Raw genomic sequence first — 24,776 nt, 5'->3', positions numbered from 1 at the left:
ATTTTAAGCTGCCCAGGAGGGCATGTTATTGTATGTGCTCACTTCACCCTCAGGAGAAAAAGGCAAATTATTAAAAGAACAACAGAACACCAGAGACCTCTTCAAGAATTCCTGGGATGCCAGTCAGTATACGTTGTACATATTTCACACTATGTCTTGGTGTTTGTTTTTTGTTTGTTTGGGTTTTTCTTTCTTTTTGTTTTGCATCTGTATAAAGCTATACTCCAACACACCTGAGAACTGAATGCTTATGATCATGGCCAAGATTAATATAAATGATATTTAGGAGATACTGTTTAAAAAAAGCAAGATAAGTGGGGGGCATCTGGGTGGCTCAGTCAGTTCAGCATCTGACTTCATGATCTCACAGTTTGTGAGTTTGAGCCCCACATTGACCTGGTTGCTGTCAGCAGAGAGCCTGCTTTGGATCCTCTGTCCCCCTTTCTCTGTCCCTGTCCTGCTTGTGCTCTCTCTCACAAAAATAAGTAAACATTCAAAAAAAATTTAAAAAAAAGGCAAGGTAAGTGTTTTAGAATGTTTTATATGAGAGGGTACTTGGGTGGCTCAGTTGGTTAGGCATCCAACTTCAGCTCAGGTCATGATCTGAGGCAGGGTTCATGAGTTTGAGCCCTGCATTGGGTTCTCTGTCCACTTTGGATCATCTGTCTCCCTCTCTCTCAAAAATAAATATTAAAAAAAGTTTTATATTAGAAATATTTCAATATAGCATTGTAGATAGTATATGTGGTATGGTTAAATGTACTCATGTAAACAAAACACAAATATGTACCTCTCTGTGTTGTTATTAAGAATGTACATAAAGTTATAGAAATTTAAAATCAGAGATAACATAGAGATCATCTAGTCTAGATCAGGAAACTAATGAGGCCAATGTTGCTGACTTGACATGTCAACTTTCAGGCATCTCACAAAATTCAGATTAAGCATCACCTTCTTTAAAAATTATTCCCTCGGGGCACCTGGATGGCTCAGTAAGTCAAGTGTCCAACTTTGGTTTATGTCATGGTCTCATGGTGTCATGATCTCGTGGTTCGTGGGTTTGAGCCCTGCGTCGGGCTCTGTGCTGACAGCTCAGGGCCTGGAGCCCACTTCGGATTCTGTGTCCCTTCTCTCTCTCTGCCCTTCCCCTGCTCACACTCTATCTCTCAAAAATAAATAAACATTAAAAAAAAATTCCCTACTCTTCTTCACAAATTATTTCCTATTTCGTTTCTCATGCCTGCCCCTCATTGGGTGGGATTGTTTTTTGTTTTTTTTTTTTTAAACTCTTAGTACATCCTGTGGCTCCTGGTATCATGGCCCCTTTATCCTTTATTTTCTTTTTGTATACATGATGCCCTCCCTCTACGGCCTGCTGAGCTCCATGAAAACAGGTAGAGTTTTTCCTTTGGTCTGTATTCTGGGGAGACAGCACAATGCCTGGCACTGAGTCAGTGTTGGATGCGTCTTCAGTGTGTGAATGAGTTGGCAGAGCTCTCTTGGTTAGTTAGTAATGGAGTACAAATGAGGATGTAGATTTTCCAACTCACCAACCAGTGATCCTCTCACTATACTTTGCTACTCCTCTATTCTAATTTGAATTTCACATCATTAATGAATTCTAAAGTCATTTTTTAAAAGGACATTTTCAGAAGCTATCAACAACAACAAAAAGCTTAACTGATAGCAGTGTAAATCCTTATCCAGTGAATAGGTAGTATGGCATGTAATTTCTCAAAAAGTTACTGGCATCTTTCTTCTAAAAACTGAAAAAAAGCCTCATCTAGTCTTCCTTAATAATTTGACTTAAGATTTATATCCTTTTGATCTAGAGTGACACTCACAACCTGGATGTTCCATATTGAAATTGCTGAAGTGTAGAGGAAAGATAATCTAAATTTGCTTTTCATGTCAATCACTGGGAACAAAGCAAATCTGTGTGTGAGAACAGATTTTGTTGGAAGGCAAAGATTTTGTTCATTCTTGAGTGATACTGATTTCTTCTGCTTATAGGTGTCTTGCTGGCTTCAACGAATACCCCATATGTAGAAAACCTCTTAGTATACTGAAGGGTATAGAATTATGAATCTGCAAAATTAGATAAAGGAAACAGTAAAACAGTAAAAGTTTTCCTTCTCTTAGGTGATAATTATTTCCTAAAATTAAAAGACTTTAGTGCCTCTATCCCTCTGATTTGTACATATAGCACACCATAGATTACATTTTTAGAGAGGAGAAGATACTGAGAGATCCTTCTAATTTTGTAGTTGAGGAAACTGAAATCCAAATAATTGAGTTTTCAAAGAATTGTCCTGACCAATTTGGGACCAAAATCAAGGTTTTGGGGGGAAGAACAGAAAGTCATAATCCTCAGATGAATAAGTTTTCATTGACTACATTGGAGGTTTATTCTGTTATATGCCAATACTATTGGTTGAGATACTTTTAGCTGACTTTACACTTTTTTTTCCCATTACGACACGATATTAAATCATCTGTCATCATAGCCAACTTCCTTATTTTACAGATAACTTGTTACTTCGGGAGATAACTGATTTACCAAAGATTAAATAGTTCATGGTAGTGCTATAAATAGAAACTAGGACTTTCCATCTCCCAATCCAGGGCTCACTGAGTGTATCTCTCCTCCTGAAACCCTACTTGGCTCTCTAGTAGAACAAATTAAGCACACATACACACACCACCACAAAATGACAAGGTCAAATGTTTTTACAATTTCTAGTAAGTTCATCTAAGCATGCATTTGGAAAAATGATTCAATTTACTGTTTTTTTCTCTTTTGAGAACTCTTATAGTAAATCACCTATTCATTTATTCATCAAGCATATTGATTTTTCTATTATGGATCTCAAACTGTGCCTCAAGCTGGGGATTCAGAGATGAATAATCATGAATTTGGGTCTCACAATTTAGTAGAGAAAAACAGAGATATAAAAAGTAAATATAGAACACTGTTACAGGTATTGCAGAAAAAGTAAGAAAATGTTATTCAGAGGACAGAGTGGTTCAGTCTACCTGAGGAGTTAACAGCTTCAAAGAGTAGATGTTGTGATGTTCTGAGTTTGAAAGAAGGGGTACAGGTTTCCTGGAGACAAAAAGTGGGCAAGAATTCAAGAGTGATAGGTAGCCTGAGCAAAGATATAATAATAAGATTCTAAAAATAGTTTATAGGATTTTAGTGGGGTGTGCAACAAGAGTGCCTATGAAATTGTGGCTGGAGGATGGACCAGTGGAGAAATGCTTGGGCTGTGCCAAGAGTATGACTGTATCCTACAAAAAAAATGAAGAGCTAGGAACAGTTTACACTCTGGGCTTAGTTTTAAGGAGATCTACTGTAATATAATGCATATGTTTATGTGTGTGTAAGGCAACAAGTTAGCAAATAGGGAGACCAGTCCTAGCCCCTGATGGTTATGCAAGGAAAAGATGCTAAAGGTGCTTAAGCCAAGTCAGTAGAAGTGAAGTTGTGGAAGGGGTAGAAATTAAGGAGTACAGAGGCAGAATGAGAGGAATGTGGTGAACAGAGATATGGGGGTTAGGTAATGGAAGTGAGATTGAATGGAAAATTAAGACAGCCGAGTTCTAATTATGGATCTTCCACTCTCTAGCTCTGTGATCTTGCGCTAGTGAATATTGTAGATGTTTTCTAACCATCAATTTCCTTTTTGTAAAATGGCAAGGTAGGACTTTACCTCTATTTTTCTTTAAGTCTCTACAAATTGATGGTTCTCTCTTAGATACTTGTATTATATAAATAGAATCAAGGATCTAAGTAAGGTCATCTTAGCCTCTATAATAATTATAGCTAACATTTATTCTTCATCAAAATATAAGCATCGTTATGAATGTCAACTCAGTGGATCCTCATTACAACCCTTTATGGTAGATGATATTATAATTACCATTTTACAGATGAGTAGCTGAAGCATAGAGACTTGAAAAAAATTTTTTAGATCATATCTTTTTGTTCTCTGTCAGTCCATTCAGGCTGTCTATAGCAAAATACCAGAGACTAGCCTATAAACAAGAGAAATTTATTGCTCATGGTTCTGGAGGCTAGAAGCCCAAGATCAGGGTGCTTGCATGGTATAGGGAGAACCCTTCTCGGGGATGCTGACTTCACTTTGTACCCTCACATTGCAAAAGGGGTGAGCTAGCTCTCAGGGGCTTCTTTTGTATCAGCAGTAAACTTAATCAACTTCCAAAGGTGTTACCTCTTAATACCATCACCTTGGGCATACCTTTTTTAACATTTGACTTTTGCAGGGACACAAACATTCAAAACACAGCACTGCTCTTTTGATTCACTGTATAAACTCCCTTAAGAAGCATTTGTGCTCTACCTGACTCTTTCCTATTTCCAATAATAGGAATATTATTGCATATTGGTTAATACTTGCTATTGTAACAGATACACCTCTAAATCTCATTGACTTAACACAGCTTGTTTCTTGTGCATGTGAAACCGGTTAGTGTCAGGGGCTGGATCTTTCCTTGATACAGTCATTCAGGGTCACAGGCTGATGGTAGCTCTTCAAGGTCACCTTTGGCACTGACATCTATATGAAAGAGGAAGAGGGAGAGTGGCTGACAAAGTAGGTTTTTACAGACCTGTTCTTGAAGACATATAACTTCTGCCTATATTCCATGTGTCACATGCAAGAAAGAATAGAAAATGTAGTCAGTCTAGTTGTATGCCCAGAAGAAAAGAAAAAGAAGGCTTGGTGAACAGTTAGGCACTCTCTTTTGAAGCTGGGACTTGAGCCTAGACCATCTGGCATCAGAATCCTCACCCAGGACTCCTGGGTGGCTCAGTAAGTTAAGCATCTGACTCTTGATTTTGGCTAAGATCATGATCTCACAGTTCTTCGGATCGAGCCCTGCATCAGGCTCTGCACTGACAGCATGGAGCCTGCTTGGGGTTGTTTCTCTCCCTCTCTCTCTCTGCCCCTCCCCTGCTCACACTCTCTGTCTCTTAAAAACAAATATCTAAAAAAAATCCTCACCCAGGGGCGCCTGGGTGGCGCAGTCGGTTAAGCGTCCGACTTCAGCCAGGTCACGATCTCGCGGTCCGAGAGTTCGAGCCCCGCGTCAGGCTCTGGGCTGATGGCTCGGAGCCTGGAGCCTGTTTCCGATTCTGTGTCTCCCTCTCTCTGCCCCTCCCCCGTTCATGCTCTGTCTCTCTCTGTCCCAAAATTAAATTAAAAAAAAAAAAAAAAAAAATCCTCACCCAAACCACTGTGCTATATTACCTTTTGGATTTGATTGCTTTCATGGAATTGACAGTAATCAAACTGTTTTGTACATAAAACAATGTAAGGATGCAGGTTGACTTTATAGTGCATATTATTCTGTGTAGTTAAGATTTGTGACTTCACACAGATAAGAAATATATTCAAAATATAAATTTCATAAACTCCCTTCTCAGTTTCTCATTAAGTTCAGTGAATTAATAGACTTAATTTATGTTAGTTTGAAGCAGTTAAAAAATCTTTTACTTTGACTTTCATTTTCTGATAGGTCTAATATATTGTACCCATTATAATGAAACTTAGTCATTTCATAAATTCCAAGAATTTTAGAATTGGAAGGAACTTTCAATTCTAAATTACCACTAAAACTAGTCTGATTTCTTCATTTTGCAGGAGAGGAAAGATACCCAGAGACCTAAATGACCTACTCCACACTACACTCTTCAGAGACAGAGAACTATTCATGAGAGCCCAAATATCCCAGCTTTCTTGTGCCTGCTTTTCTACTCATCATGTCATTTTCCTCAAGAAGCTCTTGGGCTGTGCTACCCTCCTCCCAGGGACACTCACAGGAATATTATTAATCATAAAAGAACAGCATGACTCTTGCAGTTTATAGGAATTGGGGATGTTCTGATTCTTCACATTTTTTAAATGTGTATGTAATTTGGGATTAAGCAGAAAATCTGCTTTTAAACGTTTGACATTAGAAACATTTTAAAAAGCACAACAGGCCATTTTCCTGTCTGAGCAATTCAAGATGGCCTCAGGGTCATGACTTGAAATGTCGAATTTTCATTATGAGGGAAATGTAGAAAGTGGATTGGGCATTTCTTGGATCCTACTTTGAAAAGGTAGACACTTGTCTCCTGCTCTTACAAGTGGGGACAGAGATAATTCTAGCTGATAACTAGCTTGTGTTAATAATAACTTCAGTTAGAAAAAAAGAGAGAATTACCCTGGTCAGCACATTTTTGGGTCAAAGAACACAAACATCATGAAATTATCTCGGGAAAAAAAAAAGAGGTTCATTGAAACTTATTCTCTAAAGTACTTCAGGAATGCAGGAAAATTTTCAGGAAGACCTGAGGAAGGGCAAACACCAAGGCAGCTTGTCGGACTACTCATTCTCTTATCTCTAACCTCGCTTTGTATCTGTGCTTAGTTCCGTTTCTCGTCTGCTTCCTCTGAGTCCCATCACCGTGACACATACACACATCTCTCTGTGGGTCACCTGATTCTGAATGCCAGATGACCTTTGGCTCAAGTGCCCATTTCCATGTGGCAGTTTGGTGGCTTTCATTTCAAATTTCCAGCCAGAGGGATTTGATTTGTCCAGTTTCTGTTCTTCAGAGCAGGCATTACCAGCAGAAGTTCTGGACAGTTTATAAAGAGACCACTATTCTGTGAGGTTTGTCTCCCTCAACATCAATTCTCATTTAAAATGTGGATGTAGGGGTGCCTGGATGGCTCAGTCAGTTAAGCATCCTCTTGGTTTCAGCTCAGGTCATGATCTCACAATTTGTGGGATGGAGTCCCATGTAGAGCTCCAAAATGATAATGTGGAGCCTGCTTGGGATTCTCTTTCCCTTCCTCTCTGCCTCTCCCCTGCTCATTCACAATTGCTCACGTGTGTGCATTCTCTGTCTCTCAAAAATAAATAAATATTAAAAGAATGTGGATGTAGAAGATGTTCATGATTGAGTTGAGGGGCAACATGTCTAAAATTCTCTCAAGAGTGGATCTTCTTCTGTTCTACCTCTTTCTCTTAAAATAGATTGGTGGACATCCTCTGGTTGAGAGCTTTCTCTTAATAGAAATGGTACTGTTAGTGGGGTTATTATCCTTTAGTGGCAATCTTTTTTCCCCCCAATGACTGTTTTTCAGATAAAAACGGAGCAGTTTTAGAAAACAGGCTTTGTAAAAATGTCACCAGCACTTGGCTATTTCCTCCCTGATCATTTTGACTTCATAAATTATGTGAACTTTTGAAATTTCATTGAGCTCTTTAAATAACCATTTCTTTTAATTAGATTGCTTCAGCATGAAAGTCTAAAAATGTGCCCTATTTTCTCCTTCTAATGAATTAAAGTGAGAAATTAGCTGTCTTAAGAAGTTTTTGTTTCAGCACATTTTTTCCATTCAAAGTGATTTACAGCAACCTAAATCCACTAACTAGCTTGCATTTCAGATGTCTATTGGTGCATGTAGGTGATGCTTTATTTCTGCTTAGAAGGTGTAATGCAGACTCTCCGGGGAGCTAGTCAAGCTGGGTAAAACTATTAAATAGGAGTGTACGGAGACAAACAAAATTTTGGAATCAATGAGACAAATCAGAATACAAATAAGAACTGAAATCTAATGGAAAGGAAACCAACTAGGAACAAATTCACAACTTGATGCTAAATTTACTGTTCTGTAGCTTACGTGTCAAATTAAGTATTTTTTTACATGCATCTCATGTCAACACAATTAAGTATATATATAGATTTTTTGAAATATCAAATTAGAACTTTTAGAAAATGTAGATAATTTTCACTAGCTTTCGTGTCTTTGTAACTTATATATGTTCCATCATTTTGTATTCGTTAATTACATTAATAGTAAAAACAAATTTAATTAATATTGCAGTAATGATGTACAATTTAAAAGCAGTTTCATATAAATTGTCTCATGTGGTCTTCACAAGGACTTTGTGGAGCCATTTTAGAGATGTACGAAGCAGTTCTTTGGTGAATGGATTTGCTTAAGGGCTTACTCAAGTACAGTGTAGGTATAGCAAGACTTGGACTGGGGTATTTGAGCTCCAGAGCCCATGTCCCTTTGAGGCTACCAAGCATCGCTTGTGGGGGAACATGTCCTGTATTCCTCCAGTCATCTGGAACTGGAGATTGTTGATGCGTATGGAGCATTATAGAAAAGGCACTGTAGGATAGTGTTTAAGATGATGGTTTCTGAAAGCAGACTGCCTGGATTCTCATCTCTGGTTTTTCTCTTACTAGCTATTTTACTTAATATTTCTGGGGCTCAGCTTCTTCATTTGTAAATTGGGGATAATTTTATCTTCTTCTCCAGTGGTTGTTGTAATGATAAAATGGAATAATGCCTGGCATACCGTGAATATTCAATAAATGGTAGCAGTAATCATTATTTTATACATTGTTTTCAGAGTGAATAATTCATATATAGAGAATGTGATATGTGTAGCTCTGTGCTCTTATTAACCTAAGGCTAGCAAACACTACTCAAGGTGAAATGATTTGCATAAATATTATTCTTTGGTGTACCAATTTTTCATACCCATACGTTTAAAAAAATTTTTTTTTTTTAACGTTTATTTATTTTTGAGACAGAGAGAGACAGAGCATGAACGGGGGAGGGTCAGAGAGAGGGAGACACAGAATCTGAAACAGGCTCCAGGCTCTGAGCTGTCAGCACAGAGCCCGACGCGGGGCTTGAACTCACGGACCGCGAGATCATGACCTGAGCCGAAGTCGGCGGCTTAACCGACTGAGCCACCCAGGCGCCCCCCATACCCATACGTTTATAGCTGATTCACAGTTGATGAATAAAATGTGACCATATTAACATATGTATAAACCTATGTGTGTGTATATATATGTATATGTGTGTGTGTGTGTGTGTGTGTGTGTATATATATATATACACATATATAATTATGTGTATGGGCATAATTTTTACAAGGCTGTGTGTGTATATATATATGTATATACATATACATACATAATTATGTGTATGGCCATATAATTTTTAAAAAGCTATGCATGCATAGAGAGCAAATGTTATTTCATTCAATTTTTTTTCCCCCTCTGGAGAAATTCCTTTCAGTAGGTAAAAAAGTAGTTGAAAACAACAAACGTTTGCTAAAATTCCTTATAGGACTTCATGCCACAGAATTTACCAGTCACAATAGCTTTAGAAAACTTTCAGGAGTCTTGAGACATGATTTAAGAGGCAGTATCTTTTTTTTTAAAGTTTATTTTTCTTGAAAGAGAGAGAGTACAAGCAAGTGGGGGAGGGACAGAGAGAGAGAGGGAGAGAGAGAATCCCAGGCAGGCTCCTGCATTGTCAGTGCAGAGCCCAGTGTGGGGCTTGAACTCATGAACCATGAGTTCATGGCCTGAGCTGAAGTCAGACACGTAACCGACTGAGCCACCCAGTTGCCCTGTAAGGCAAGGTGAGTTTCTCACCAGGAAACTCAACCTGGATGTCTGTACATTTTCTTTTCTATCTTAAGGTCATGTTCTGGGGGTACTCTAGGCTAATGATCCTATTGTTGAAATGAGACATAGGGTAATAACCTTGGAAGGCAACAATTAGAGCTGTGTAAAACTTGATATCCCTGTTTTCATAAGAATTAATGTTTCATAAGAATTATGTGTCTCTAGCATCCTTTCGCAAAAATGTAGGAGGCAACACTTGGTGTTTATGCATCACATCCAGGGAGGAAAAAATAGAATAGAAGAAAGGTGTTTTTTATTTGCTTGTGCCTGACTTGGGAATTGTGACATGAAGAAAATTGTTTGTTTGTTCTTTTTTCATTTAAATCTTCTCCAGGGGGTCTTGCATTATTTTAATATGATGCTAACTGTCTGTGAAGCCTATTTTGTTAATTTGGAAAGCCCTAATATTTGATTAGGTTAGTTTATCATGGAGCTCTGTCTGAATCTGTGTAGAGAATTCTAGTAACTGCTGGAATTTCCTACAGTCTCATTAACCTTTTAAGGAAAACCACGGGAATTAGTTTTATTTTCTTAAATTGCTTGTTTACCATTTATTAAACACATATCACATGCTGGGCAGTTTACATGAAAAATCAGTCTTTGTATATAAGAATCTGGTTATCATAAGACATTAGACATATACATAAATAAGAAAACTATGTATATGTATATACTGGCCATGCTTAGATGAACTAAATTCTGCTAGAAGTTTCACTTCCGCATTTTGAGGTGTCTTGTTTCACTTGGCATATTTACCGGCTTGTATGATAACGTACTGGACCATATTCTTCCTACCCATGCCTTCAAACACTGTGAGTATATTACCCATCCATCCATCCATCCATCCATCCACTTACCTATCATCTATTCTATTTTAAAAAGGTTAATTAACACTCTCTCATTTCTCCACAAAAGAAGCTTTACAACTTCAGTTATAATAAGAAGAACAAATGCTGAGAGAGATGTTTTTACTCAGTCTCATTTCTCACCAGGAAACTCAACCTGTATGTCTGTACATTTTCTTTTCTTTCCTCAATGAAGAGAAAGGTCATGGCAGCAAAGCCCGTGTCTGTCAGGCTTGCTCTTCCTGGTCAGCTTTATTATTAATCTCTTCATATTTAGTAGCGTGTTCTCTGAGGGGGAGGACATGTCTGTCAGTCTTCCCAGGGCAGCTCCTGCCTTCTCCTCCTCTTCATTATGCCATATGGGCATCATTTTACCTCCTTTCTCCTCAGACAAGAAAGCATAACTTCCTTCACTAGAGTCCTCACATATCAAACCTAGCCAATGTAATTATCCAATCATGGAATAATTCTCTGCAGTCCTTTATATAATATATAAACACTTTCCTTTATGCATTTTGCATTGACTCAGATAGAAGCTAGAATATGTTTTGAGATATGATGCTTCACTGGTTTATCCTCCAACTAATGCATTCTGAAAAATATATCCTACTAAAATATCTAGGATGTGGTAGAAAGTACTACTATGTCCTCAGGGTGGGCTAAGTTTTGACACAGTAACCACAACAACCTCAAAATTTTAGAGCCTTCTAACAACTCAAGGCTTATTTCCCACTCAGGTCCATCATGGTTGGTGGGGACTCTGCTTCATGTCTCTTCACTTGGAGATTCAGGTTGATGTAGTTCCCACTGTTAGGAACAGATTTGGTGGCTCGGGCTGGTAGGGAGGAATGTAGTGAATTACACACTAGCTTTTAAAGTGGCCACACAGACTGATATCCTTTGCTTTTGCTCATAAGTGACTGCTTTCATTTTACTTGAGTTTTCATTTCATTGGCCAGAGCAAGTCACATCACCACATCTAAAGTTAATGAGGTGGAAAAGTACAATATTACCATGTGTCCAGAAGAGAGAGAACCAGAAATATTTGGCAGTCAGCACTAATGTTTATTATGACTACCACAACTACTTTATCCTTTTATAGTTCTTATCAGGCAATGTAGAAATGAATTTTGGTACTGGCATTGGGAAGGGGAAACCAGATGCAGAGTTTTTGCCTGTCCATCCCTTTCCAGTGTATGATAAACTCTCCCTTATAACAAAGACGGTAAAATGGCTTTTGTGAGTGCTGAAATAGTGCCTCTTCTTTCAGGGGAGAGGTCAGTGGCCTGCTGCTCTGTGCTCCTGGTTGCCATTGTACTGTGGAAGGGACCAGAACCCCCACCACCTCAGGCTGTCCCCAGAGCTGTCTCAGCTCAGTGCTGAACAGAGTCACTAATAATCTCTTACCTCCAGCCTGGCTTCCGTTCAAAGACTTGTAGGGCTGATCTCATGACCTACATCTCCGTTTTCCCGAATCACTATCAGAAGTCCAAGGATCCCAAATAATGATGACAGAGAGGGTCTTCTCCATTCCGCTCTGAAATCCCAGCCCTTCTTGCATCCTGCCATGTCCTCTGCAGTTTACAGTGTGCACCAGCCAGCTCCCTCAGGCGATCCTCCTACTCCTTCCCAGTACAATTACTTTCCTCTTTCTCAGATAACTATTGTATATTCTCTTTTTTCTTTTCAAGCAGCTCTCATATTTCATGGCAAAATTAGATGAAATCGGATAAGAAACTGCCTCACGTCCTCACCGCCTAGTCTACTCACACCTACCTGCCTCGGTAGCTACACATCCGACCTTCACTCTTGTTAAAATGGATTAAGTATTTTCACATCAATTTATTGTTAACCCCCCAAGTGCTCCGAGTCTCAATTCCTTCTGCCTTCTCAAGAACATTTTTTTGTAATTACCCATCTTCTTTCCTATATTGTGTGTTTCTCTACCAGATCGTTCCAGCAAGCAAGCATGCCTTTATGGCATCCATTAAAAAAAAAAAATTCCCTTGACACCATGTTTCATTCCAACTATTGCTCGCTTCCTTCTTCCCTTAACAGAAAAGCTTCTTCGAAGAAATTTGTATAATTACACTGTTTTACATCCCATTCTCCAATAAACTTACTTTAATCATGCTTTTATTTTCATCATGCCTCTAAAATGATTTTTACTGTGATCAAATGCTAACAATAGCTAACACAGAGTGCCTACTATAAGGCAGGCAGTGCTCTAAATACTTTATATCCATTAACTCATTTTAGCCTCAAACCAACCCTATAAAGATGGTGCTGTTAGTATCCCTCTTTTAGATAGGAAAAAAAAAATGCTATTCAGAGATACTGAATAATTTGCCCAAGGTCACACAGCTTTTTGGAGGAGCTTACATTTGAACCCAGCTACTCTGGTTTTCAAGGCTAGTACATGATATTACTTTTTTAATGGACAGTGATTTCTCTTTGCTTATTGAACCTTTCAGCAGCACTTGACAAAGCTGATCAAGCCCCTCCTTCTTGAAACATTTTGGTTTTTGGTTTTTCATGCTTTCATCCCGTGGTCTTTTTCTCTTACCTAATGCGCTGCTCTTTGTCAGTCTTTATTGTTGTCTTCCCCATTTCGGACTGAGGTTTTTTTTGACTATTCTTTCCCTTCTCTCACGGCAACTTTTCCATGGTAATTTGGTTTAGTCTGTGGCTTTAAATATCACCTATGAGCCTAGATTTCTTAAGTGTGTATCTGCAGCCCATGTCTCTTCCCTAAGCTCTGTTCATAAATGCCACTGCCTGATTTACATAGCTACTTGGGTGCCTTGTAATAATCTCAAATTTAACACTGACAATACAGAACTATAGATGTCTTAACCCCACCCAGCTATTGCCAGACCCCCCTATTCCCAGGCTTTCTCTATCTGCCAGAACCACCACTATATATGTATATGGTTCGTGTATAATTAACATACAGTGCTATATTAGTTTCAGGTATACAGTATAATGATTGAACAGTCCTACACATTGCTCAGTGCTCATCATGATGAATGTACCTTCACCTATTTCAACCCCCTACCCCCCAATCTCCCATCTGGCAAACATCAATTTGCAGGAACACCAATTTACCAACTTCTAATTGTTCAGGACAAGCTGAGGAGGAATCCTAATTCCTCCTTCACTCACAGCTCACATTCAATCCCCTAACAAGTCAGACAGCTCTACAGGGAAATACTCCTAATCTTCCACTTCTCCCCAACTCTGCTGCTATTAGTATAGCCTAAGTCCTATCCTTTATCTTTGAGACTCTTGCAAACTCTTTGTAACTGGTCTCCCTGATCGCACTCTTGCTTTCTTCAGTCCATTATTTAAAGAACAGTCTGAGCAAACTTCTAAAGCATTTATGAGATGGTACCATATCCACCCAGAGTATTTCCCTTGTGAAATCCAGTCCCCACACTGCAGCATCCCAGCCCCCACTTGATCTTCCTACATTTCTGACACAGTTTCATAGACCTCTCAACTGTTCAGCCACACTGTAGCCTGGGAACACAGCACACATTTCCCCATTTCGCCATTTCAGTTCCCTGTCACTTACTGCTTCTTTTCTTTGGAATGCTCTTCCTTTCCTAGATCTTCATAATAGATGCTTTCTTCTCACTCAGGTCATCATTAGATTAACTCACAGAAGTCTTCTCTGAAACTTACAAAAATATAATTTCCCTCCCTACTCTCACCTTATCCTACAGAAATTCCTTCCAGGAGCTTAAAAATCTAGTATTGGCTTTATGTCCCGCCTTTTTGTTGTTGTAACCCCAGTACTCAGAAACATACCTCAGGTGTGATATTGACTCAAATAAAATCTGATTAAGTGAAGTGCAGTATAGAAAGCAGTATATGGACTTGGATGGCATAATGTGAAGCATTCAATAAATTAAAACAAACTGAATCAACCTTAGCTAAGAAAATGTTTTCTAGAGCATAAGAAGAAAGAAATCTCGCTCTCAAGTTTTTAACTTTCCCACAGATAGCCTTCTGTTTGAATCAAACACCGAGACATCACCATTTGTATCTTCAGTGGCAGGAAGATCTTTATGACATTGGAAATGGTATCTGCTTCTTGCAAATTCTTTTGAGAGTCGCATGTCAAAGCTGTATGTCACACCCAACTTTCTTGGACTCACATAGAGGGATGATGTTGACAATATGTGTGATTTGTTCTCTCTCACAAGAAAAATCTAAGGAAGGTACCTAACCTGGGTTACAGCACAGTGATACTCATACCCAAGGGGAAGATTAATATATGATGTACTGATCTCATTTACAAAATGGGCCTCGATATGTTTATAACATTAAACAACTTCAGATGTGCTTTTTATATCAATCACATTTTTTAAATTTCTGAAAGCATAGTGTTTCAACAGATGTTTGATTTTAAATTTGTTATTTTTAGCAGATGAAACTTCTTTATCATTTCACAGTAGGGTTAATACTTTGAAGATGAAATGCTGCAAAAAAGTGAGGGCAAACTAGAACCCTAACGTAACGTGATAAGTGAGGTCCAAAATTCTCAAGCACCCAAACTATTCAGTAGCCTTACTGCCAGGTTAACGCAATGGGTTGGGGACACTTAAAGCTGGTTGGATGGGGCTTCCAGGCTAGATATAAATCCATCCACATTCTGGCGACAGTTGTTGCTATTGGTGGCAGTTGTTCCCTCAGGAGGAACTGAAAGTAATGATTTTCAGGTCTGAAACTGGCTGGGACTTTCAGGAAAATGGCAGCAACTTGAAGAATTCCCAATTAATTCATGCCCAGGGAAACTGGGCAGAAGAATACCTAGAAGATGGGTTCCACCCTGTACTTGCTTCCTGAAAAGAGGTTCCGTTTCTGGCCTTTGCACTCATCCCTAGAAGAACAACATAACCTTAATCCCTCCTCCCCCACTTTGAGACCAGGTCTGCTCTTAGCCCCACTGCAGGATACCTTGTCTATGGCTTTACTCTTCTTTGTTGGACAGAAAGTCATATGCAGATAAGTATGTTTTTGATGGCACCACATATTGTCTCTGTATTTCAGACTGTTCTAACAGCTCATCCTAATCTGGTCACTAATTGTTCCTGCTTCACCAAGCATTTACTGACAGAAATGGTCCTACCACATTTAGAAAAGAAATCAAATCTGCATTATGGAGTCAGCATCATTGTATTTCTAGTTTCATGCATGGTGGGTCCCTTATAGAGCAATATTTAATGCACTTCTAATTAAAAAGGGGCAGGAGTATCCAAAGCTTTCTCAGCGTTGCCTTATCTCGTTTTTGTTTGTGCAGCTCACCATGTTAAAACGGGCACTTGTGAGGTGGTGGCACTCCACAGATGCTGTAATAAGAACAAGATAGAAGAGCGATCACAGACGGTCAAGTGTTCCTGCTTCCCCGGACAGGTGGCAGGCACCACGCGAGCAGCTCCATCTTGTGTGGATGGTGAGACTTCTTCCATCGCTCCTTGTGGTTGTATAGCTGGTGACTCATTAGAACTGGAACCCCACTACAATGCTGTTGACTGTGGTCAATCCTGAGGGACCATACCATAAATCATGTGGCTGTGCAGAGATTATTTGGGGGGGGTATTCTGAAATCTGAAATCCTTTGGAAAGAGGTCGAAGACCTTACTCCGTTTTGTAATAAGGCATTATAATGAGGTTCCGACAAGTCCATGTGTTTCTTACTTTGATACCATGAAATACTGATTTGCCAGTGAAGGGCTTGTGTATGTAAATTAATTGGGAAAGGAAGGATGAAAATAATGGATTAAACAGTATGGTTGCCTAAGAACCCATGGATGGTTCTTAAGAATGAAAAAATAAGCACCATACAAATGAGCAAAGTTGTAGTTGTAGATTAAATTCACATGAAATATTGATTTTTATGGAGATCCATCAAAATATTAATTTCTTTATTGGAGGGTTCACCTAATTACAATAGGAGATAAATCTTTGTATGGGTCTATTTAATTGATATTATCATAGATAATTAAGTACTCATATTAGCATGGTTCATTCCTTGTGATGATGGTTAGTGCCCACATTAAAAAAATTACATTAATTCTGAGGGTTGCTGGAGGGGTTGTGGGAGGGGGGGATGGGCTAAATGGGTAAGGGGCATTAAGGAATCTACTCCTGAAATCATTGTTTCACTATATGCTAACTAATTTGGATGTAAATTTTAAAAAATAAAAAAATAAAATTTAAAAAAAATACAAGAAAAAAAATCCCCCCCCCCAATTACATTAATTCTAATAGCCTCCTAATTTTAGCCTACTTGTGGGAAATATTACACTGATTCTAAAATACTATGAACTGGTAATAGGTTTATTTTTTTATATGTTTAGGTAAATAATTGCACACATATGCCTACAGAAGTCTCTTTCCAATGAAGCCTATATGTTCACATGAAAAAATCCTTCAACAATGTGCCTATAATTAACAATACTATTTGTTAAGAGAGTAGAGCTCATGTTAAGCGTTCTCACCACAATAAACTAAAATAGAAAATAAAAATTCTTTTAGTCAGAAAATCTAGAAAGATTCAGCCCCTTTGGACAAAAAGAGAAGCATGCTTCAAAACCCAATCTACCCAATGATGGGGAAAATTGGTGCCCTTTTTTCCTCTTTAAATGTACATTCAGAGAATTAACTAGTCCAAATAGAAAACACTGAACTGATTTTTCTATCTCCTGTAGCTTCAATAGTGGAACAGAAATGGTGGTGCCATATGCAGCCATGTCTTGAGGGAGAGGAATGTAAAGTTCTTCCGGATCGGAAAGGATGGAGCTGTTCCTCTGGGAATAAAGTGAAAACAACTAGGGTAAGTGGACAGCCAGCTTGGGAAAGCAAAAGGTCTCTGAATTTATAGAGCATGGGAAAGTGTAGTAACATGATTAAGTGATGGTTGTAGAACGAAGACTTTTCCATACTACATTTCCGCCCACCCCCTCCATTTTCTTCCTAATTCATTTTCTCATAGCACATTTTTATTTCACTCAGAATAACATCTTCTATAGATTTCCATAAACTGTCATGTTATTTAATAAATTAATGTTATTTGTTCCTTCATGAGATACTTACAATAATGTGAAATCCCCTGAGGATGCATGTTAAATGCTGGGAAGGTAACCCCAATCCTTAATTCTAATGGACAGTAATTTGAATAAATTCTGGGAAAAAAAAAAACCCAAAAAACCAAAACCAAAACAAACCTTATTTCAATTTCCCAGTGAAGATTCTTTCATTTTCATGAAAGTAATTATTTTGATCTCCCTGATTTCTGGGTCAGTAAATAGTTTTCTAATGGTTAACTCTGTAATCATTGTAATGAGTTACCTAGAGTAGTTTCTAAATCTCAGGGTCAATATGAAAGGAATACTCTTCAGACAATGATGTATTTCATTTTGCAATGATTGACTTCTGGGACATGGTAGAGAAGTGAACAATGGTTAGATTTATTCTCTAATTTCCTAATTAGCTCCATGGATATTCTGGACTGGCAGAATTTAAATTCTTTGTAGAATCAGCAAATGAAAGTTCTGTCTTGTTTTGCTTTTTGCTTTGAGGGGAAAGCAGACTATTGATTAGAATTGGATAATTGGAGACAAGAACAGAATAATGATATAAGGTGATACTTTATAAAAAGTAACATAAAACCAGAGACTGGTTAATTTACCATAGTGTTTAATAATAGCAGTTTTTTTAAAAACCTTGTCTGGACCTATTCAAGAGGATTATTTTTAAAATCCCATGAGATATATAATTCAGTCTGTTGAATAACATGTTTAGTGCATTGACTGTTCACACATACACAAAACTAAGTTTCCAACAGCAAAAATAATAACTTTATACTTTGTCAAATTATTCATGACTGTATCAGTTGGCTAAAGGCTGACACACTTTTACAAAACCCATAGACTGTATGATCAGTTAATTAGAATAATTGTATTATTCAGTTAGCACATGATATCAACTATATTGATTTGTTAAAAAACATCCTGGCAATATAAAATTTCCTTATAAGTTATTTATAGCATGGAAATATTTCCTTCCTAACACTATTAATTCTTACATCAAAATAGCACTCATGGAAATTCACTGAAGATTTGAGATTCTGAAGCAAATTAAAAAAAAAAAATAGCACTCTACAACTAAACTTAGCTTTTTATTACTTCGGTGGACATGGGGAAGCTAACATTTATTGGATACTTAAAACATATGCCATAAACCGAACAAAGTACTGCATGTGACTGAGCTCATTTAATCCTCTTAACAGCCCAGTGAGGAAGATAATATTATTATCTCCTTTTTACAGATGAGTAAACCAAAGTTTCAGAATCTTCAGTGACTTCCCAAGGTCAGCCAGCTAATTAACAGGGAAGCCAGAGTTCAAACCAAGCAGGCTCATTCCAGAATCTAATCTCTTAAACCGTAGTTGAAACTGGATAATGTAACTTAAGTTTAACTAAGTAATAGTGAGGAAAGTTTCCTATCGTTCTATTCATATCAGGTAGACCTTTAACTTTCTGGATCATTGAAATGAAAAGGTCAAGACCATGGGATGGAAATTCTCATAGTAAATTGTTTTACAAGTGGTTGCTTCACTCCCTGCTGGGCTCTAGTCTCAGCGGTCCAAAGGTAAAATTGAGTCTCTGAAATTCTTCAGGTTTAACTGGCTTTCATAATGTAATTAAACAAGTTGGATGACAGGCTAAGAACTTGTGAGTGAGGAAGACCATATCTAGATCCTCCATTTTGTTTTAGTTATAAGGTGTGATGCCACATATAGTGGCTTGTACTTTCTGTTTATATTTTGTCTCTTTTGCCCTGAAGATCTGTTAAAGGAGGACCTCACTGAAGATATTTGAGGGAGGACTCAGGCAACTATTCTCATTTAAAAAGGAAAAATCATCATATATAAGACCAGTGAGCTTGAAAGATGGAATTTCTTGAGTACAAAGTAAATTATTATTTTTTTCTTCAAAAGCAAAAGATGGCTGGTGAGAATGCAGCTATGTAGACATTTCCAACTAAAGGGATATCATGGCATTCCAAATGGCTAGGCAAAAAGATGTGCAATTTGGAATTTTTTTTGGCTCACAAAAAAATTTGGGTAAATTTCCCTGAGGCCTCAAAAACAAAGTTTCCAAGGTCATCAGGTTATTATTATTCTCTCTCCACTGAAATAGTACCAAAAACATAGGAGGTACACATTTTTAAATAGTTCTGGCACAGTATTACTTTGCACACAGTGGAAGTGTTGGACAGAGAGAGTTTCTGCCATACATAAATGGCAGCAGTGTAATTGAGAAGATTCTGATCATCACTTGAGTCATTGGCATTATTGTTCATGTGCCAGTCTTAGATAAGTTAGCCATGGCTGTGGGGAGCCAAGCAGCCACTGAAGCCCTGATTTGGCAGGTCCTGGCCACAAGTGGGGAAAGTCCAAGAAATTAAGCAGGAATAGGTTACAAAGTAACTGAAGAGCTGCATGCAGCCAAGAGTCATTTGAGTTTCTTATGCAAGATATGTTGGTCATGTGGGATTATCACTGCAAGCAAAATGGCTCGAGAAATGATTAAAATTTGCAATAATGTACACCCTCCCTTTTAATTGCCCATATTCAATCTGGAGTACTCTGGTAAGCCTAATGTTAGAAAAAAAGCAGTCAGCCAAAAACAGCAATGAGGCTTGCTTAGCCTCCGCAGAGATACAGTGGTACCTTCCAGAATTGACTATAGATTATGGGCTGGGTGAATCCCTCATTTAAGACTAATTTGGAATTTGCCTACTATAAAATGTGAATTATATCCCCCTTCTTATTGTTCTGACCCATTTTCTATTTGTCCTGACAAGGGAGAGAAAAGGCAAATAGCCTTTTTGGAACATCAATATTTTGCATACATGTTCTTCGACACCTCAAACATTTAATGTGGAGGGAAAAGAGGATGCAACATTTGTTTCCTGAACCTGATTTCTCATCTTAAAAATGGAAACTTAGGACTGCCTGTGACATCCATAACCACCTATTGTATTACTTTTAAGAACTCCTAAGCTCAAAAGAAGGAAAGGAAAAGTCATGAGAGCCTTTTGATTTCAAACTCACTTTCAAAGATAAATAATAAAGAACTTTTTCAAAGAGTCATTAATAAAAGAATAGTCTTTCCAGTGTGAAAGAGCACATAATTATACGCTAATTCTATCATACAAAAGTAGCAGGGGGGAAAGGTGCTATAGAGCTGTAAGATTTGAGGGAAAAAAAAATCTTTGATAACATTGTTGGATCCTCAGAAAAAAAACAGACTATGATTCACTTATTTTAATGTTTTGATATTCTTTCTTTGTGGAACTTCTCCTAAAGGAACTCACATTTTGCTGAGCCCATGGCCTTGGGTATGGGCTCGAAACTCTAAATGCCAATGGTCATGTAGCATTAAGTCTGATTCTTACCTAAAGAAAGATGAACTTCATAATACGCAAGATTTTATATTTTCATTAGAAACATTATCTTTATGAATCACAAATCCTAGTTCTATTTATTTTTCACATAAGAAATTTTCTGGGTGATTTTTAATTGGAATTCTTTCATCTTTACTAATTTACTTAAAGTGCATTACGGAGATAAAAACTCTAGTTTTCTAATGTCTCTGAATATAAGTGGATAAAGCATGATTTTTTTTTTTTGTCGTATAATGCAATGAAAATCAACAGCTGTTAAGAATTCCCCATGCATAAACATTCTATAGTAATAACGCTCTTATTACAGTCAAAGCCACAAAAGCATATATGCTGGTATTTACTTAGCTTTTATAGTGTACTAGGCACTCTGCTAAGTGGACTGCAGGTATTATCTTAGTTCCCCAACCACAATAGGCATTAATGAGGGTACAAAGATACATGGTGTGAGCCCTATCAGCCAGAAGTATGCCCTTGAGAAGGGGAATGAAGAGCATACAGTTGCAATCCTTATATTTGTTATCCATATGCAGTCCACAGACAGCACTGGAATCATGGATAAATATAAGAGTAATATTGTTATAATAATGGGGATAGTGTAAGCCTTTGGGTCAGCTTCGTCATCTGCAAAATAAATGAGAATATTGAGTTAGATTCAATTTCCAGTTTCTCTAACCAGTATTTATTTTTTGGTTCCACGTGCCAAGGAAATTTCTAACTTCCTTTCCTGCTAAATTTATATGACACTAATAACTGGCTAATCTCAGAAGATAGATAGGTATTAGGTTTTTAATCCTTCCCTGTAAGGGAAGAAAGAAACAGCATCTTAGATGCTTTGCTGATGAAAGCCTCAAGTCTTCCTCTTCCCGATGCTGTTGGATTTTATACCAAGAACACTGACTGTTCTTTGTTAGGGGGGGTCTGAACAGTGTCCAGAGGCACCATTCCAGCCCCAAGGCAAAACAAAACAGAAAAACATCACACGAGGAAAAGGGTTCATTTCTTCACTTTAACATGGTGCAATTTGTGTGACTACTTCAACCATAGTGCTCTCTCTTGCCTTGCAAATTTAATCACAGATTTAGCATAGTGTAGTTCTTTCCTGATCAACTCTTTTGTAACAGACACATTCACCATTCATTTGTCTTCATCTCACCTCTGGTCAGGCCCTAAATTGCATCTTGGTCCACAGCACAGAGTGCAGTGACCTTTAGGGGTGTTGTTTTCCAATTATTTTGCTGGTACATTTCTATAGTAAGAAATACATCCTACAGCGTGATCCAGAATACACACACTCATACATCCCACACTGAAGTTAAAGTTCTAATTTTTTGGTTTTATTTTCTTCCTACCTATCTCAACCCCATAACTTGATTTTATGACCTGTTAGGATATGCATTTTGAAAACCAGTGCTTTAGGAAGTGGCAACCAGTCGCCACTAACTTGCAGAGATACAGACTACTGATTAAACAGTTTTCAAATCAATCCACCTTTTACATTTTAGTTTTAAATATTTTCATTCAATGTTTTGGGGTCAAAAAACGTTATCATCTTGTAAAATACAGATTTCATGGGAAAGAATGCATATACTGTGTATATTCATTCGTTCAACAAGTATTTATTGTCTATTGTTGTGAGGTGCTATTCTAGGCTCTGCCACACAGCATGGAAAAAAAAAATCCCAGATGGGAATCTGTGCCCTCATAAAGCTTATATTCTAATAGGGTATACTAGTTTTCTATTGCACCCTTAGCAAATGTAGTGACTTACCGTAACATTCATTTATTCTCTGTTGGTAAGACTCGGCACAGCATGGTTCAGTTATTTATCGGCTCTGGGTTTCACGCTGAAATTGCAGGATGTGTTTCATCTTTTCACAGCAGGGCTGTGTTTCTGTCTGGAGGTTCTAGGGAGACTCTGCTTCTAGGCTCATTCAGGTTGTTGACAGTATTTGGTTCCTTGTACAAGCAGGAATGAGGTTTCTGTTCTTCTAGTAGTTGTCATTAGGGAGCCTCTCTCACCTCAGTCAGAATGCCTACTTTCCTCATCACACTCATTCATTTTCAAACCAGCCACTGCATATGGAGTCCTTCTCATACCTTGAATCTCTCTGACCCCCATATGTCTTCTGCCTTACTTTTCTGCTTCTGAGGGCCAGGTATAATTACATTGGCTCCACACAGATAACCCAGATGATCTCCCTATGTTAAGGTCAGCTGTTTAGCAACTTTAGAGAGCTTACAAAGTCCCTTACAAAGTTATTTCAGTAACTAGGGGACAGTAATCTTGGGGGTCCATCTTTAGAATTGTACCTATCATGCAGAGAGAGACAATAAGTAGGGGAAGTAGATAGTATGGTAGATGGTGATAAGTGCCATGGAAGAAAATGGACAGTGCAGAGGAGGAGGTTTGCATATTTCACTGAGGTCCTGGAGGAGGTGAGGGAATGGGGCACATGGCTACCTAGAGGACAGGTTTTCCAGGTAAAGAGAAGAACAGGTACAAAGGACCTGACCTGGGACCTGCTGTGGGAATATCACATTCAAGGGACAGCAGTGGTGCTTGTGTGGCTGGAGTTCAGTGAGCGAGGCTTAAGTTTAGGATTGGAAGGGTAACAGAGGCCTATCACGACTGACTGAAATTTTTGTCCTGAGCACGCAGAATGACGAAGTTGCCAGTAGGGGAGATGGAGACGATTGTAGGCAGAGCATGTCTTATGTTTTGCATTAATACTGCTAAGTCTAGGTCCTTTAATTAATGGAAATAAATACAGTAGAACATCTTGAACTTGATATGTATTAAGAAGAGTAGGTAAAAAGTTTTTACTATAGTAAGAAATACACACATTGAGTGACCTTAATATCACAAAAGATTTAAAATTTCAAATAGTAGGGACATTTGGAAAAGTATATAAGGGACTATATAATTACTATAATAATTTTTTTAAAGAGATGCAGACAGAAATGGATTAATATACTGAAGGACTTTTCCCCCTCAATTAGATAATGAATCCAAAGGTCGGTAGGAAAACAAGCTAGTGTCCATGTAGCAGCACTGGTAAAAGTAACATTTAAACCTGGTGTTTTAAATTTAAGAGCTGCTTACTTAAGAATAATCTAATAGGGCCAGAAGTGTCTCTCTTGGTATTTCTTTAGAGAGTTATTGGAAATTAACGCAAAGACTTAAAAATACATATCATCAGGGCTATATTTCCAAAATCAGGCCTATAGTTTTATAATTAAAATGAAAAATGGGCAACATATGAATACGTTGAAGTTCCTTTAAGATTTAAATACTTCTATAGTATTTGAGCCAAGCGTTTATTTGTAGATGTTATTCTGAATATTGTGATTATAATCTTAACATTAATTGTGAATGTTCACACATGGTAATAGAATCAAGTTGGGACATGGTACAAGTTCATTAGCAACTATGAGGTACATCCTTAGGTTCTTGCTTATGTCCTGTGAATTAAGTGGTGAGGACCACATCCCTCTCTCTTATCTGAGGATTAAACTTCTGTGAGGGATACATTTTTAATATGGAAGAGCTTGATGTTTGTTCAGAGGTAACTATCCCTCAGAGAGGCAAGCCCATTTTTGGTTATGTAGTGCCTTAATAAATGAAGAACACTACCTCAAAGGACTTGAATATTCCGTTCTCCTCTCCAAGGCACCCTAGCTAGTGGGGGTTCTATGCCTTCTCCTTTTCCAATAGTGGGTGACAGCTCTGTCAAAAACCATAGATAATCTTCACTGTATACATCCCCCATACTTCTTTCTCTTCTCTACTCTTCATACAATTTACATGGAATCTAAAACTCTTAATCAGTGATTTCAGATCCAATTTCATTTTCTTACTTTGGCCAACAGGATGAAGATACAGCTGAGAAATAAAAGGTAATTTTCCCACAGCCTCAGAATTTCAAATGCTT

General features: G+C 37.9%; 1 protein-coding gene across 5 annotated transcripts in view; it reads left to right on the top strand.

The window, feature by feature from the left end:
* The window catches only part of TAFA2 (TAFA chemokine like family member 2), a 518,966-nt gene that overhangs the window by 455,564 nt on the left and 38,626 nt on the right, over positions 1-24,776 (top strand). For 4 of the 5 annotated variants that reach the window (XM_042944630.1, XM_042944629.1, XM_042944631.1 and 1 more), the window contains 2 exons: positions 15,671-15,823; positions 17,082-17,319. In XM_042944630.1, the coding sequence (XP_042800564.1) occupies positions 15,671-15,823; positions 17,082-17,254 (326 nt within the window). In that variant the 3' untranslated portion in view covers positions 17,255-17,319. Of the gene's footprint in view, positions 1-15,670; positions 15,824-17,081; positions 17,320-24,776 lie in introns of those variants that run through there. The other variant, XM_042944633.1, reaches the window with a different exon arrangement.

The sequence above is a fragment of the Panthera leo genome, chromosome B4 (genome assembly GCF_018350215.1).
Source record: "Panthera leo isolate Ple1 chromosome B4, P.leo_Ple1_pat1.1, whole genome shotgun sequence".
In the NCBI taxonomy this organism is placed as follows: domain Eukaryota; kingdom Metazoa; phylum Chordata; class Mammalia; order Carnivora; family Felidae; genus Panthera; species Panthera leo.
The sequence above is the reverse complement of the archived record's forward strand: the minus strand, read 5'-3'. Positions and strand labels throughout refer to the sequence as shown.